The sequence below is a fragment of the Carex rostrata genome, chromosome 22 (assembly GCF_964058835.1).
Source record: "Carex rostrata chromosome 22, lpCarRost1.2, whole genome shotgun sequence".
Taxonomy (NCBI): Eukaryota; Viridiplantae; Streptophyta; class Magnoliopsida; order Poales; family Cyperaceae; genus Carex; species Carex rostrata.
Genome location: NC_135939.1, coordinates 7,020,384 through 7,036,969, shown reverse-complemented (window position 1 = coordinate 7,036,969; position 16,586 = coordinate 7,020,384). Strand labels below are relative to the sequence as shown.

The following is a 16,586-nucleotide window of genomic DNA, read 5'->3' as shown; positions in this document are numbered from 1 at the left end:
GTGCCTTATACCTCTCAATTGAGCCGTCAGCTAGACGCTTAATCTTGAGAACCCATTTGTTCCCAATTGCCTTGCGTCCTTCAGGGAGATCAACTAATTCCCAAACATTATTTGATCTCATTGACTCCATTTCTTCTTTCATTGCTTTCATCCATTTCTCTTTAGCAGGACAAGTGAGAGCCTCTCGAATATTTCTTGGCTCTTCTTCATCTTGCATGACAATCATGTAAGATTCATTTTCGATTGGAAAATAACGTTTAGGAACTCTAGCACAATTGCTATGCCTAATTTGTGATTGTGCTGAACTTGGCTCATCATCATCTACTGACTTGCTCCCACTTGGATGAGATACTGTTGAAGGTTCAGGAATATGCACTAAACGATTTGCAACAATCAAATCATCTTGCTCCTCTACTTCATATAGAGAAAATTCCTGACCTATCTCACCCTTTCTTGAAAATTCATTTTCCAAGAAAATGACATCTCGGGACTTAAATTCTGTTACACTCCCATTCGATTGTTCACCAATGAACACATAACCTTTGGAATGTTCGGAGTATCGTATAAATATACTATTTTTACCTCGTGGACTCAATTTACTATGTTGATGAGACGAATCATGAACAAAGGCAGCGCATCCCCAAGGTCTCAGATTACTAAGATCTGGTTTTCTATTAGTCCAAAGTTCGTAAGGAGTTGAAGAAACAGATTTAGAAGGTACACGATTTAGAATATAGGTAGCAGTCAATAATGCATCACCCCAAAAATTGATTGGCAGATTTGCTTGAGCCATCATTGACCTAACCATTTCCAAAAGAATCCGATTTCTCTTTTCAGCCACTCCGTTTTGCTGTGGAGTATATGGTATGGTTAGTTGCCTTAGTATTCCTTTTTCTTCGCACATTTGTTTGAACTCATCAGACAAATATTCGCGACCGCGATCCGTTCTTAAGGCTTTAACCTTTCTGTCTAATTGATTTTCACATAAGGTTATAAATTTTGTGAAACAAGAAAGAGCTTCAGATTTATGAGAGATCAAATAGACGTGACCATATCGCGTATAATCGTCAATGAAGGTGATAAAGTATCTACCTCCATGTCGTGCCCTCACATTCATTGGTCCACAAATGTCTGAATGAATTAATTGCAACGGAAATTCAGATATGGTTCCTGTTCCAAATGGTTTTCTCGCCATTTTTCCTTTTAAACAATTTTCACATGTTGGTAGACTAACCCTTTCAATTTGGCCTAACATGCCTTCCTTGGCTAATCTATCCATTCGTTGCTGTCCAATATGGCCTAATCTCATATGCCATACATTCACATCAACATTTTCATCAGCATATGATGTAATTAAAGAAAAATGAGTATTAGAAGAAGTCATTATATTAATAACATCCAGAATAATAAAACCATTCGATACATATCCATAACCATAACACACATCATCCAGATACAACTTAATACTAGTGTCACACATGTTCAAAGTAAATCCAAATCTAAGAAGAACAACTACAGATACAAGATTTCGTCGAATGTCAGGTGCAAAGAGAACATCATGTAAGAGGAGGGTTCGACCATCACGCATATCCAACTTGCATGTGCCTATACCCTTGACTGGTACACGAGAGTTGTTTCCTACATAAAGCCAATTTGAACCTTGCGGAATTCAACGAAAATCCACAAACAAATCACGATCTTTGGCTACATGGTCTGTTGCCCCTGAGTCTACAGTCCACAAAGGATGAGCAATAAAAACAGAACTGGAAACATATGAAAAATATGAAAGTTTTTCTATAATTTGTACCTTGCGGGGCTCTTTGCATTCACAAGCATAGTGACCATTCTTGCCACAATTGAAACACTTGATCTTGGCTTTATTTTGCTTCTTAAAATTCTGAGAAGCCTTTCCCTTTCCACGATCTTGCCCCTTATGTTTTTTCTCTTGTTTGCCCTTGTGACCATAATTTGACTTACGCTTCTGGCCTTGCCCTCCATGAGAGCTTGAACCAGCTAAATGTACAGCAGATTCAGTTTCTTGAGGCTTTGATGCCTCTATACGATCTTCCTCAAGTTCCAGATGCCTTGCTGCATCATTGAGAGTTGTAATACTCTCATTGTGGGTCAGATTCACATTCATATGTTCCCAAGTATGAGGAAGTGAACGAATCACTGCTTGAAGTTGTTGCTCATCAGTCAAAACATGGCCAGCGTCCTTCAACTTACTAATCATATTTGACATCTCCCTGAGATGTTGCCGCATGCTATGATTAGGACGCTTCTTGTAAGTGTCAAACTTGATGGTGAGTTGTCTCAGTTTTGTAACAGAAGTTCCACCAAATTTCTGCTTCAAAGCAAGCCACATCTCTTTTGCAATCTCATATTGCCTAAACTCACGCATCACATCATTATCCATACTGCTCAGCAATGCAATACAAGCAATGGAGTTCTTCTTTTTCCAGGACTCATATGCAGCACTATCAGCAATGTGCTTTTCAGTTGTACCTTTTTCTGGTTCGGTTAGAATATGATCAAGGACCGAAAGAACCTCTTGTTCTTCCAGGACATACTGAATTTTCATGGCCCAAATTTCATAATTATCGTCATTCAGTTTTTCACCCTTATTGAGTTCTGCCACAATATTCCTAGATGCAGATGTCATTTCACTAAGAAATTACAATTAAACTAAGTTAGGACATATCACAGTTTTGATGGCTTAATATAAATTATTTAATACCTAGCATAGCACTTCTAGTTTTACAACAACTGTGAAATAATTTAATAATAATAATACATATAGATTAAAATCGAAAGATCACTAAGTTTCACAATCATCCTTTAATTCTATAAATTTTATTACCATTAATTATTTCACTGTGCAAAACTCCCACTGGAAGTTATACATTTAATATATAATTTTAACAAACAAAAAAAATTATGTAAACAAATTTTTAAAAAATCCGTACAACCATAAAAAAATTCCATGAAATAGATATAATATAATATATATAAACAAAAAAAATTCAGTTGCAAAGAAAAATCTACTTTGTAGTATATATAATATATAGAATGAATAATTCAACATGAAATAGATTGTAGTATAGTGGTAAGACCATTGTCTCCTATGGTGCTTGACGGGTTCAAGCCCCAGCGGCTTCAAAAAAATTTATTTTCGCGGTTCATGAGTAAGATATGGACCAAGTCTATTTAATTTTGAACCGGTGAACTGATCACTCCATTTCCTACAGTAATGGACCTGTCCATTACCTCCGTTTGAACTAGAAATGGATTATGTACAATCTGGAATTATAAAAATTGTCCACACCGAATATCAACCATCTAATATGAAAAAATGGTTCTTTGGACGGTTGTGATTCATTTGGATCAAAAAATTGTCCAACCCAGTTGTATAAGATCCGTAATAAACTAAAGATGCATTGTTTTGCTTTGCATCTCCCATTTTCACTATACAAGATCACTGTTTTGCAATATATCTCCAAAAGATACATTTAAAAAATCTCCAAAACAATGAATACAAATATAAATACGATTTTTTTTTATAAAACGTATTTATATCTATCAAATTTACAAAAAAAAATTTTGTGAATCAAATCTTAAAATTAATTTTCGGAAATTCTTCAAAAAATCTGAAAATTTCTTTACAATTAATTTTCGGAATTTTTTTAGAAAACTGAAATTATTTAAAGAAAATAAAATCAGAAAATTTTCAAAAAAACAATTAATTATAACATATTTTACGTGTGTATTAAAACCAGAATACATGCTATAACTTAGCTCTGATACCAATGTTAATTAACGGATAGAACTTACAAATTACTCCGTTAATCTTCGTGCGGAAGCGGATCTTGCGAGCGTAGCAGTATCACTGATTCTGCAAGGAATCACAAGCTGAAGCCGGAAGCCCTGCGTTTTCCACGACCTAAGACCTTCAAGTATTAACATAGTGCTTCTTGGTGTTTTTCTTGTATTATGAAAATAGTGGTTCTGTTATTTCTGTTAAGTAACAGAGAGAGAGGGATTGGGTTTATATAAAAACCAATGCACCTCTTCATAATGGATCAACACCTTTTCATAACGGGTCAGGTTTTGGATTCGGGTTTCCCATAATGGGTGTATCTATTAATAAATCCAACATTAATAAACAAAATTGTATACATAAAGGGTTTAAAATTTTCTCCCACGTCGTACCTCAAAATCTTTAGGATTGACCCTGCTTAAAGTAAGACTGTAAATGTACTATTTAAACATTTCAAGCCTCTACTTCTTCTCATCCCACTCCCTCAAATCCTGAATTAACAAATACACCTTTTACCATAAAAATAGAAGAGTTCATTCCTCTAAAAATGGCATCTAAAACTATTGACACCTACCGCGCCACTAGACCAAAGGTTGATTCTCGACATGGACTCAGTTTAAAACCAATTATTATATATTAAGTTAGACCAATTTCAGTTCAGTTGAGAAACAAGAAAGCTAAAGATTGTGAAGGGCTTCAATGTTTTTCAAGAACTTAAAAATCGAGCCCGATAGTTTTCTTTTTGGCAATTGAAATCCAACCCGATAATCAGCCTCGAGCATCATTTTCATTACTCGTGCAATTTATTTTCTGAATAAAAAGGTATGAAGCCCGTTTCATTTAGAAACCAATAGTCCGAGTACTTGTGCAATTTATATACTATTAAGAAACTATAATACCAAAATGATGATAAATTAAATGTTGATGAGAGTTAATATAGAATAAAAAATAAAATCATAATCAGTCACTTAACGGTGGAACCGAAATCGGATGAATCGGATCATAAACTCGATCTTCCTCTTTTTTTTTTTGACAAAAGCTTGTTTAGCATAAAAGATATAGGAAGTAATGGATAAAAAAATATTAGAAAAACATTTTAAGAAAAAAAAATATTAACATGAGACATTAATGCTAATTTTTTTCTTTTAATTTTGAAAAAAAATGATAAATTCCACATATTAATCCTTCTCTCTCTTTTAGTTTTGGAGCCCATTTGCAGTGTCGTGGGTCCATCTACTGCGTGCGATGGCTTGGATCCTCTCCAGTGATTAATTTCTCGTACCACAAAACCCTACGCACTCCTGCCACCACTATTTCATCAACCTTCTTCTCCTCGAGCCATGGTTACCACTCCTGCCACCACTATTTCATCAACCTTCTTCTCCAGTTCTCAAATTCCGGCTCTCTCCAGCACTGTATACCTTCCTAGAACCGTTTCATCTGCCTCATGGCTCCGCCGGGGCGGAGCCGCCACCGGTTCGATAGTGTGCAAAGCTTCAGATGAGTCCGCCGGTGCAGCCTCTTCAGTGACAGTCGTTTCCCCTTCCCAAACCAGAGATCCGTACTGAATTTCCTTTATTTCCTGTCTCTGTGTTTTTTTTTTTTTGTATTCCCTTTTTCTTTTCGAAGGAACAATGCTCAGTTTAACGAACCTGTACTTTTTGTAATTATGTTTCGGTATAGATTTTATATATCCTTTTCCAGCAAAGTTCTGTTGGCTCCTACAGTTTTGCAAATTTGAGTCTGGGATCCTGTTTCAATGTAATACACATTTCCTTGTTCAATAACTATTTTGGAACCAATGCTATATTCATGCAGTTGAGAATTGGATTTCCTAATTAATTGGTGAAGCAAGCAAGGCAAATGATGCATACAATTAGGGGTTTTAGAATTTTGTTTGGTTTTAATGGGATGAAGTGTGCTTGTATCTGATTTTTTTTTTGTTGGATTTTCTTCCTCCTTTTTTTCCTGTAGACATTTTTAATTTGATTTAACAAAATTTTAGTTTGCCTACTACATAAAAAAAAAAAATCCACTACAACTTCAATAAATCTTTCTTAAGGGAAATTTTGATAAATCACAGTATTGATTGTTGACAATTTGACATTGCTTATTTCCTTTTCGTTTTTAAATTGGTCATGTAGTATAAGGAGGCGCACAATTTCAGTATTTGTTGGAGACGAGAGTGGCATGATAAACCGAATTGCAGGGGTATTTGCAAGGAGAGGATACAACATAGAATCACTTGCTGTTGGTTTGAACAAAGACAAGGCACTCTTCACCATTGTTGTTTCCGGTACTGACCGAGTGCTTAAACAAGTCATTGAACAACTTCATAAGCTTGTGAATGTCATCAAGGTTGTTTCTTTAACTTTTAATTTGTATATTGAACTGTAAACTGGCTTTTTGTGCAACCCAACATTTCATTGTGATTGAAACTAACAGCCGACACTTTGAAGTTATTTGCAAATTACACCGATGGTGAAAACCAATGTCTAGTCAAGCAAAAAACACTAAACTCCCTAAGCTTTCTGCATCAAATCAACAAAGTCTATTATAACAAGACCATGGGATCTTTTAACCCAAAATTTAAATGCATTTCGCTCGATGGTTTGCCAGCTTGCATTTGGAATAAGAACGTGTCAGAGGCAACCTCCTCAAAGTTTAATGGAATATACGAATAGCACTGGACTCATGGATGGTACTGGTCATATAACAGCTGATCTATATGAGCTCCTTAAAACATGTGAAGTTTTAGGTGTTTTTGCTAATTTGACAACATTTTGGCCTGTGGTGGAGCCACATGCAGACCAAGGGAAGGACACTTGCACCCACCCCCCAAACAACCCCCCCCACACACACAACCCCGGCAAAAGTTTTTTTGCAAAATATGCTCTGGAAACTATACTTCTCAACACAAAAAAAAAATTTAAGTATGCTTGAACTTGAAAATAAATATTGTATTATGCCCCAACCTATTCTGCATTCAGGCTGCACCCCTGATATTTGCTGTTTTTGTGCCCAAGAACTCTGCAAATAAAGTAGAACTAAAATAAAAATTTTTGATGATAGGTTGAGGATTTATCAAGAGAGCCTCAGGTGGAAAGGGAGCTAATGCTCATTAAGCTTAATGTAAATCCCAATATGCGTGCTGAGGTAAGTTCAAGTCATAAGTAATCTCTTTTGTACAAAATGGCAAGATATGGTCCCAACATAAAAAAAAAAAGTTAAAGATTTATAAAATGTACTCTGAGGCAAAACCGAATGAGAATAATTAAATGCAGTAAGGTAAGATTTCTAACAAGAATGAAATGAAGTAAGGTATCATTTTTATCTTCAGGGATATGTCCATAATTTTTCTCTTTTATTTCAGACAATTAATATTTATGTGACCTGTTTTCCAACATTTCTTTTTATTCATTTTAGGTTATGATTCTCATTGACATTTTCAGAGCAAAAGTAGTTGATACCTCAGAGCAAACACTAACCGTAGAGGTAATGATTGAATGAATTCCTTTTTTTCATTGGGGCAATTTCATGTATATCCCTCAAAAGTTTCAATATTACATATTTATCCCTTCAAAATCAATAATTACATATTTATCCTTGAAAATCATACAAACTCACATATTTGTCCAATCTAACTCTATAACATATCAAATATCTCCAAAAATAATTAAATAATATTTTTTAAAACTTAAAAAAATATTTTACAGTATTAATTAATAATATGTTGACTATTACGCTTTTTGTTTTTGTCTCTTTAGTCCATCTAAGTTCTCTTCTCTCTAAGGCGCCAAACCTCCCACCTCTCTCTCCAAACGAAAATGGAAAATTAAAGCAGCGAGGGGCGGCAGAAATCTGTGATTTGGCGCGTTTGGAGAGAGAGGCGAGGGAGATTTGGCGCCTTACAGAGAAGAGAACTCAAGCGGATAAAAGAGACTAAAGGGCATAATGGTCAACATATTATTAATTAATATTGTAAAATAAATTTTAAAGTTTTAAAAATATTATTTAATTATTTTTGGAGATATTTGATATGTTATAGAGTTAGATTGGGGAAATATGTGAGTTTGTACAATTTTCAAGAACAAATATGTAATTACTAATTTTGGAGGGATAAATATGTAATATTGAAACTTTTGAGGGATATATGTGAAATTCCCCCTTTTTCATTTCTATTTTCTGTTTCCTGTTTTCTACTGAATGTGTCTGATGACTGTCATTTTACAGGTAACAGGAGATCCTGGGAAAATTGAGGCACTACACAGGAATTTGAGCAAATTTGGAATTAAAGAGGTTGCCAGAACTGGCAAGGTAATTAATTAACTTTTTTTTTCCTTTTACTTATTGATCTTTCATGCAATTAATATGGTTTATCAACTATTTTCTGTTTCTCTATCTTTGTTTGCATTAAGATTGCTTTGAGACGGGAGAGAATAGGTGAAAGTGCACCCTTTTGGAGGTTTTCTGCAGCCTCTTACCCGGATCTTAGCACACCTAACCTGGAAAAACCAATTCTTGGTTCTGTGGATAATACCGTCAATGAAACCATTGAATCGTCATCTGGAGTAAGTGCTTATGGTCTCAATTTTGAACAGCGGAACTGAAAATACCAGAAAGGTTTTGAAGTAAGCTTATAATATTATTAATTTGCTTGTCTGCTTAATTTTTAAGGGAGATGTATATCCAGTTGAGCCATATGAAAGCTTCTCCATGAACCAAGTGCTTGATGCTCACTGGGGTGTTCTTAATGACGAAGATGTGAGTTTAATAATTTTCTCAAAGAGTGATGGCATTCACTGGCCCACCAAAGAGCTACTCAAAATCATTCCTACCACCTTAATACATGATGCTACCATTTTCATATGGAATTACTGCTATTTTGCCTATGACAATGCGATTTCTTGTATAATGTGGACTTTTCTTAATTTAGTATATTGTTTTGCAAAAGTTAATGCTACCTTTTCAAATGAATGCAAGGTGCATTCTTTTGATGATTAAGTTCTATTGGTTGGTTTTTGTAGCCAACTGGCCTATGCTCGCACACTCTATCAATCCTTGTCAACGACTCACCAGGTGTGCTGAACATTGTTACTGGTGTATTTTCTCGTAGGGGCTACAACATTCAGGTTTCTTTTCTAAAGCTTGATGTTTCATATTTGCTCTTGTGATGAACGTCCTTATTTCATCATATCTTTAATTTTGTTTGAGGCTCTTCACGAGCTTAGTATGTATCCTATGAAAGGCAACATCTTACTTGTTAATCCTGTCAGAGTCTTGCTGTCGGCCCTGCTGAGAAAGAAGGAATATCTCGTATAACTACAGTTGTGCCAGGAACTGAGGAATCAGTGGGGAAGTTGGTGCAACAGCTTTACAAACTTGTTGATGTTTACGATGTATGGTACATGTTTGTCACTTGTGTTCCAGCACCACGACTTAATAATGTTGAATTAAAGTTAATTACTTTACATGCCTGGTCATCAGGTTCAGGACCTAACACACTTGCCATTTGCCGAGCGAGAATTAATGCTAATAAAGGTGGCAGTAAACACTTCTGCAAGGAGAGATATCTTAGACATTGCCAACATTTTTCGAGCCAAAGCAATTGATGTCTCTGACCACACTGTCACTCTTCAGGTTCTCCCCACTCCCAAACTGGAAAAAGAGAGCCCTCTCTTGACCTGGTATTTTGAAGTATGCAAATTGTAAAAAAAAATTTATTGTATGCAGCTTACTGGTGATTTTGATAAGATGGTAGCATTACAGAGGTTATTGGAGCCATACGGTATCTGTGAGGTTAGTTTTCTGGATTTATATTCTTGGCTGTTAGGGGTGTTCAAACAGTCGGTTCGGTTGAAACAGAACTAAAATAACCAAACCAAACTTTTCTTCGGTTTTCAAAAATAGAACCGAACCAAACGATTAAACTTGTAAACCAATTAAGAACAGAACCGAACAAACCGAAGTAGATTTCAGTTTGTTTGGTTCAAACCAAAGTAAACCTATTAGTGTCATTATTAATGAAAATTACACATGTTCATACGCAAATTGTTCAATTCCATACAAAATATGTAGATGTTCTAAAATATTTAAACTAAAATAAAAGAAAGGAAACAATGATTGAACCAACCAAAATATAAATCATTCTTGAACCAATATAATTTGGCCGGTTTGGTTTAGTCGGTTTTGAAAAGTCTAAACCGAACCGATTCATTTGAACCGAAATAATTCAAAAGTTCAACCGAACCAATCCATTAAAACCAAAAAACCGAACCATTTAAACCAAAATTTTTCAGTTCGGTTGAAAACCAAATAAACCAAACCATTTGAACATCCCTATTGGCTGTACTCAAAAGGAAAATTATGTCCTTTGTTGCTCCTCTTTAAAACTTATGCAGTTCAATTATTTTTGTATTTTTTTTGTCTTGAATGTGATGTGTTTTATATTTTCAGGTGGCAAGAACGGGTCGGGTTGCTCTTGTTCGCGAGTCTGGTGTTGACTCCAAGTATCTTAGAGTACGTTTGGATGGGAGCTAGAATAGCTAGAATAGCGAAATTTGAGAATAGTAAATGAGAATAGAGGAAAAATAGTGATTTTTAGAATAGTGTGAAAATGGTTCTATTCGGATTAATAGAAATGTTATTTGAATTGTACATTTGAAATAGTAAATAGTTGTAACCAATAAATAATATGGTAATAAGATGTTAATTAAGAGGAAATATAGGAAAATGAGGTCTTAAACGAATTGTCACAACGTGAAGATAACATAAAGTAGTGTTAATTTTGTCATTTTGAGACTATGTTGATGAGACTATGTTGACGAAAATCTAAGAAAGAAATATTTTTTCCTCTCTCTTCACACTTCTAAATAGTAGCTATTTTAACATTTACAAATAATAGATAATAGTGGCTATTTTGGCTATTTCAAATAGCAAAAATGTTATTTTAATGCACATTGTTATTCCGAATAGTCCATATTCTAGAATAGCTTCTATTTGTGACACATCCAAATATACCCTTAGGGGTTATTCGCACCTGTTGTAGTGCTGTTTTGCACCAGATAATTTAGGTTGACTTGTAGCATTTTTATTTAATTGATACTTTGTTGGACATCCCGTTCTTTTTTGTGCTTTCTTTGTCGACTTGATAAATAAATAAATACTGTAAACTGCCTAGCACTCAAATTTACCTGAACCTCTGCCTAGCATTTCGTGGCTCATGATCTGGATATTCCAGTGAAGTTTTTAAAATATCGGACTGAAGGAAATAATATACGGAATGTGTTATGTGGTAAAAGTATAGATGGATTCTAAGAACAGCTTGTGAAAGGCTTACAGAAATGAGGTCTATATTTTAGATTGTGATTTTGCAAGTCTTACAACATTTTATTTTTAACTCTTTGTGAAGAAAACCAGGGAATATTTACACGTACTGAAGAGGATACTTGTTCTTCTTATCACTCGGAGGTGCAAGTGTTAAATCTAGACCGTCTTTTAACTTGGCACGAATCTCAAGGCAGACCCTCTTACAGTCTTTTTGTCTTTTATAATTATAATAGGCAGAAATGCCCATTTCATTAATATGAAATCAGATGTTAACTTACATTCATAGCCATCATGTCACTCAGCTACTAATAGCGTGTTCCTCAGATCCAAAACAAAAACAAAATGCAGTCTCAATAGGCACCAGATTGAAATTGACCCGGTTGGGATTAATCTGGACCGTCCATTATTTTAAATTGCATCTCAGGTATCAGGGAGACACGGACTCGTGAGGTGAGCCTTTCATATAATTTTGAATGTATTTTGAGAAGACATCGGCCTTTGTTTTTTTCCCTAAAGTAGACTGCTCTTTTTTTTTGAAAACTTGATAGTGACTACCAAGACAGCATACCGCTCTTAAAGTCTCAAAATAGGCACTAGATTGAGATTAGTCCGACTGAGATTAATCTGGACCGTCCATTATCAGAGGACACGATCTCTGTGTGGCGAGCCCTTCATATAATTTTGAATGTATTTTGAGAAGACATCGGCATTTGTTTTTTCCCCAAGTTATTGTCGCAAATTTATGCTACTGAACTTCTAAAAAATAATAGATATCTTTTCCTTGTATTTTCCTTGCTGAATTTGAATTTAAACTATACAGTCTCGTGGTTTAGATAGTGATTTAAATAACCATCTTCTAAGAATTATGATTTAATTGGCACCTGGTAATTTTTATCTTTAAAAAAGGCCCAAGCCCGTTTCATTAGACATGAAACTTCAGAGTCTTACAAAAAAGAAAAAGAAAATAAAAAATAAAGAGACACTTGGTAAAATTATACAGTATACAGACTATGTTATATTTAATTTGTTGATGGTTAAATTTTGTTTTAACTAAAATTTGCGTTCTATTTTTTTATTCTAATTGAAATAAGTAAATAAATAATTTAGTTGGAACCGTCAAGAATTCACCTCATTTCAATCTATTAGCCCACCATTATGTTCCACTATTTTTTAATGATAATGGAAGATTGGAAATCTGACTTGTGGAAAAAAAAATCATAATGTTAGCATTAAAATTTAGTTTTCAATATATAAGCGCTATGTTTAACACTATATTTTAGTTTTAATATATTAGCGCTAATTTTAACATTATAATTTTAGTTTTCAATATATTAGCACAAGACAAAAATATGATGGCATTGTTTTGACAATTTTAACAATATTTTTTTCAAAATAATGTAAAAAAATATAGTCATATTATTTTTCTTATAGATTGGTTGTGCATAAATTTAATTCCAAACAATTTAAATATTATTTGATGTTTCATGTTAGATATGAATCATAAAATTTGTCCATTTTCATTTATATGACACGAACCAAATTAAATAATTTTCACCGTAAAAGTATATATCTTTAGTCTAATGATAAAGACAATATTTTGTGCATTAAAAATCGCATGTTGGAAATTCAGATAGAACAATTCTTTACAAATATTAAATAATTAAGTAATTTGATCTCAAGTATTTACTAAAAATAAATATATCTTGGTTGTTAATTTCTTGGACTTCAATCAAACTAAATTAGACCAATGACCTTTCCATCTACAAATTGACCAAGCAAATAAATTAATCAACCATGTCAGAAACCAAACCATATAAACCGTAATTCAACCCGTTTAAATTAAATTAGTATGAAAAGTAACCACGATATGAATAATAATTTGCTAGTTTATGTGTAATGTATGTGATATACAATAATAATACATATAAATTACTTGATAATTATTTATTCATAACTTTTAATTTTTTTCTTTAATAAAATTTAAATTTAAAATTCACTATCATATCTGATAAAATAATGGTATTTATGTTTCACCGAATCACCGTTTATTAAAATGACTTAAAATTTCAATGATTTGAAGTAACGAAATTTATTTGTTGTATTATTTATTCAATAACGTTATTTTTAACTTTATTTTTTAAATAATATTTAATTTATTCGGTTGGTTAAATAAACCCTAAATCAAACCCAAACCCGAACAATAGGTCGTTTTAACCAAAAAAATAAAGTTAATTCGGTTCAATTCAATTTAATAAAAAAACCGAACCATTCGAACACCTTAATTCCTAAAAATGAACCGAAATTTATGGCAACAAAACCCTGTAAACCCTGAATTTGTAACCTCTGAGATATCTCAAACTTTGCGTGACTTTAATGGAATATCCCAACCGTTTAAATACGTTCTACACGAATCTCAAAGCACACATAATACTGACCCCTGCATCACCCCCGAATAGGCACCGGACACGTCGGTCACGCAAAAGTTGAGATATCTCAGAGGATACGAACTCTGTAAACCCTAGCCGGGACATACTTCACTGCCCCTCTCGCCCCTGTAAACCCTGTCAACCGCGCCTCGCGCCTCTCTCCTCTCCCGACCTCTGATCGGAACCAAAAACCCCTTCTTCTTCTCTTTTCTCCGGTAGGTTATTTTGTTTGTTTAGAGCTTTTCGTTCTTGGTAGAGAAGAACTAAAACGCCGACTGAACACTACTACTCTTCAGGGTAATCTCGGTTTACTCTAAAATTTGTTATTTTTTTTTTTTTTCTGTTATTTCTGCTGAAGGTATAAACCCTAGTCGATGGCATGAATGGTAAATTATAAGAATAAGCTGACTTTTCTTTAGTTTTACCAAATGAATTATTCTCGGGGCAAACATTCTTTCCAATCAGAAAAATTCAATTTTAATTCGTTTCTATTGAAGTCATCTCTATTGAATTGAATTGAAATTTTGTGCTTCCTGTTTCTGATCACTGCATTAATATTGTAGGAGAGATGATTTCCGCTATAAGTTGGGTTCCAAAAGGGGTCTCAAAGTATGTGCCTGAGGTGGCTGAGCCGCCTTCGAAAGAGGAAATTGAGGAGATTGTGAAGGGTGGTTTTTTTGATAGAAGGTCAGTGGAGATAGTCTTACCAATTTTCCTTTCAGTATTGTTCTATGAAGCATATAAATATAAGGATCTAGTGCTTGCCAAATATCATTTATGGCCTTAAAAACCCAAATCAGCTGTTATAGGAACTGAAAATAATCAATTGATAAGAGGTAGATTATAAAAGAAAGAAAGTAGATTCTTCATACCAGCTGTTTGCAAATGGTATTGCTGGTGGTCCTAATTGGTACCAAGACTTGAGGCTTAAATCTAGTCAATTGTTATTCTTGTCATATCAAGGAAGTATCCACATGATGGATCTCGATTCCTTGTCATTTGCCGGTGCTGCATTAATAATGGTAGTAATATTAAAAAATGATGAAATAAATGTGCAGTGGGGAGAGTGAGGATGAAGAAGTAATGGATGTGGATACAGGAGAAGGAGATGAGGTGTCACAGGCCCATGCTGCAGCAAATGCTCTGAACAAGGACCAGGGTGGCCAATCTTCAGTAGTTGTTCAAGCTATATCTGATGGCCTCCGTGAACTTGACATGGATCATTATGATGATGAGGATGAAGGTATTGACTTTTTATTTTTTTGGGAAAACAATGATCCCATTTTAAGCCTAATTTGTCTAATATAACCTTCAAAGAGGCTAGGGCTCAGGTTTGGCATCTTTTGCTTTATGTGCTGTTGTGGTGTTGGGATCAAGAGTACAATATTTGTTTATTGTTTGAACTTTGAAGATATAGCTCCATTACAGTAAATGTTGGATAATTTGGAATTTGTCTATTTGTTTCAGAAATTGCACCTTTTTCTTCCTTTTTGCTGTTTCTGACATGCTTCTTTTTCTGATTTGTAGGTATTGAGATATTTAGTAAAGCCGTAGACCTTTATTATCCGAGCAATGAGATGGATCCTTATCTAAAGAAAGACAAGGTGGTGACTTCTCTCTCTCTCTCTATCTATCCATCCACACACACACACACACACACACATATGGGGCAACTTTAATAAATTGTAAAGCAACAATTTTAACCCTAATATGAGCTGCCAGGAAAATGAGGATGACGATGATGAAGAGATAGAGGACTTGACGATAAAACCTACTGATGCTGTTATTCTATGCGCTCGTAATGAAGATGAAGTTAATCTTCTTGAGGTATGCACTATCCTTTTCATCATAACACCTATCCTGGTGGAAGAAGTTACAGAATCTGCACATGTAATACGGCCAATAGTTGCATATTCATTGGTTATCATATGGTACACTACTTTGTTTGATCAGAGGTTGAGAACAAAATTTTGTGTCTGAACATTAATAGTTTGATTTAGTTGGGTTTGGAAAAAGTTCAAATATTGTCGGTTTTGTTTACAGCTCAGTTTTGATTGGTCTGAACTGAGGAAGTAAACTGGAACACAGTAAAAAGTGTAGTTTACTTGTAATAGCAATACTAATATGATATATTTTGTCTAGGTAATGCTTCTGTTCTTGTCCATTAGTGATCTTTTTTTAAAAAAAAGAGTTGTACTGAATAACCCATTAATTCGGGCATTGTTCTGTCCAATTTCTCAAATGCTAACCAAACAAATGCAAGCAGTGCCAGCTCCATTCAACCTTTACGATATTCCTATGACCTAAGGACCCTTTAGTGAGGTTATAGGGAGAATGGACAAAACTTTTCATTATGCTTTTCTTTGTACCATTTTGTGCACAAGTAAAAATTCTGGTATCTGTATCTATTACAGGTTTGTATATTTGAAGAAGCAGAGGATGGAGACTCAAATATGTATTGTACACCATGACATCATCCTTCCAGCCTTTCCCCTATGCATGGATTGGTTGGATTGTCGACCAAAGAGTGGTGAAAAGGTAGACACATATGTTAGGGAGGATTTGATAGACCATAACTTAGTCAAGCTTTTAGTGGTGTGTGAATCTTGCCAATACCAGTAAAAAAACGTAAACATACATCCAAATAAGCATATTAGAGGCTCTAGTGAGTCACAGTTTTTCTTTTAGACACAAACTAAATAGATATAAATCCAAAGGAAGATCTAAGGCTGGCTTTACTGTACTTCGGCCTAACCGAGTGAGTACCTGAATCTGGGATAAATGATTGCTTCATTTTTATGTAAAATCTCAAATAAACGATTGCTTCATCTTTCTGTAAAATCTCAAATAAACGATTACTTCATCTTTCTATATAATTATTTCTTGGCTGGTATTGCAGGAAATTTGTTGCCATAGCTGTATGACGAATCCGCTATTGAAGTTTGGGACCTTGATCTCGTAGGTTTTTTTCTCTGGGTATCTTGTTTATCCAAAATTGAAGTCTTTATTGTATA

At 34.3% G+C, this 16,586-nt stretch overlaps 2 protein-coding genes across 2 annotated transcripts in view; both read left to right on the top strand.

Annotated features, from left to right (window-relative positions):
* The first annotated feature begins 5,111 nt into the window (after window positions 1-5,111).
* Window positions 5,112-10,485, top strand: LOC144574413 (acetolactate synthase small subunit 1, chloroplastic-like). The gene is made up of 12 exons (XM_078324380.1): window positions 5,112-5,378; window positions 5,962-6,175; window positions 6,890-6,973; window positions 7,244-7,312; window positions 8,051-8,134; window positions 8,236-8,388; window positions 8,495-8,581; window positions 8,845-8,949; window positions 9,094-9,216; window positions 9,305-9,457; window positions 9,551-9,616; window positions 10,274-10,485. Exons 1-12 carry the CDS (start codon window positions 5,158-5,160, stop codon window positions 10,355-10,357), a joined length of 1,443 nt encoding a protein of 480 aa, XP_078180506.1. The 5' UTR covers window positions 5,112-5,157; the 3' UTR covers window positions 10,358-10,485.
* A 3,250-nt stretch (window positions 10,486-13,735) lies between these two features.
* The window catches only part of LOC144574098 (putative WD repeat-containing protein C17D11.16), a 6,575-nt gene continuing 3,724 nt past the window's right edge, over window positions 13,736-16,586 (top strand). The window contains 8 exon segments of the mRNA XM_078323959.1: window positions 13,736-13,869; window positions 14,136-14,259; window positions 14,631-14,815; window positions 15,100-15,179; window positions 15,295-15,399; window positions 15,987-16,031; window positions 16,033-16,144; window positions 16,502-16,572. Of these exon segments, the coding sequence (XP_078180085.1) occupies window positions 14,141-14,259; window positions 14,631-14,815; window positions 15,100-15,179; window positions 15,295-15,399; window positions 15,987-16,031; window positions 16,033-16,144; window positions 16,502-16,572 (717 nt within the window). The 5' untranslated portion in view covers window positions 13,736-13,869; window positions 14,136-14,140.

Coding starts and splice junctions, on each gene's coding strand:
- LOC144574413 (XM_078324380.1), top strand. CDS start 5,158: ATGGTTACCACTCCTGCCACCACTATTTCATCAACCTTCTTCTCCAGT. Junction 8,389..8,494: donor CCATTGAATCGTCATCTGGA/GTAAGTGCTTAT, acceptor TTAATTTTTAAG/GGAGATGTATATCCAGTTGA. Junction 9,617..10,273: donor AGCCATACGGTATCTGTGAG/GTTAGTTTTCTG, acceptor TTATATTTTCAG/GTGGCAAGAACGGGTCGGGT.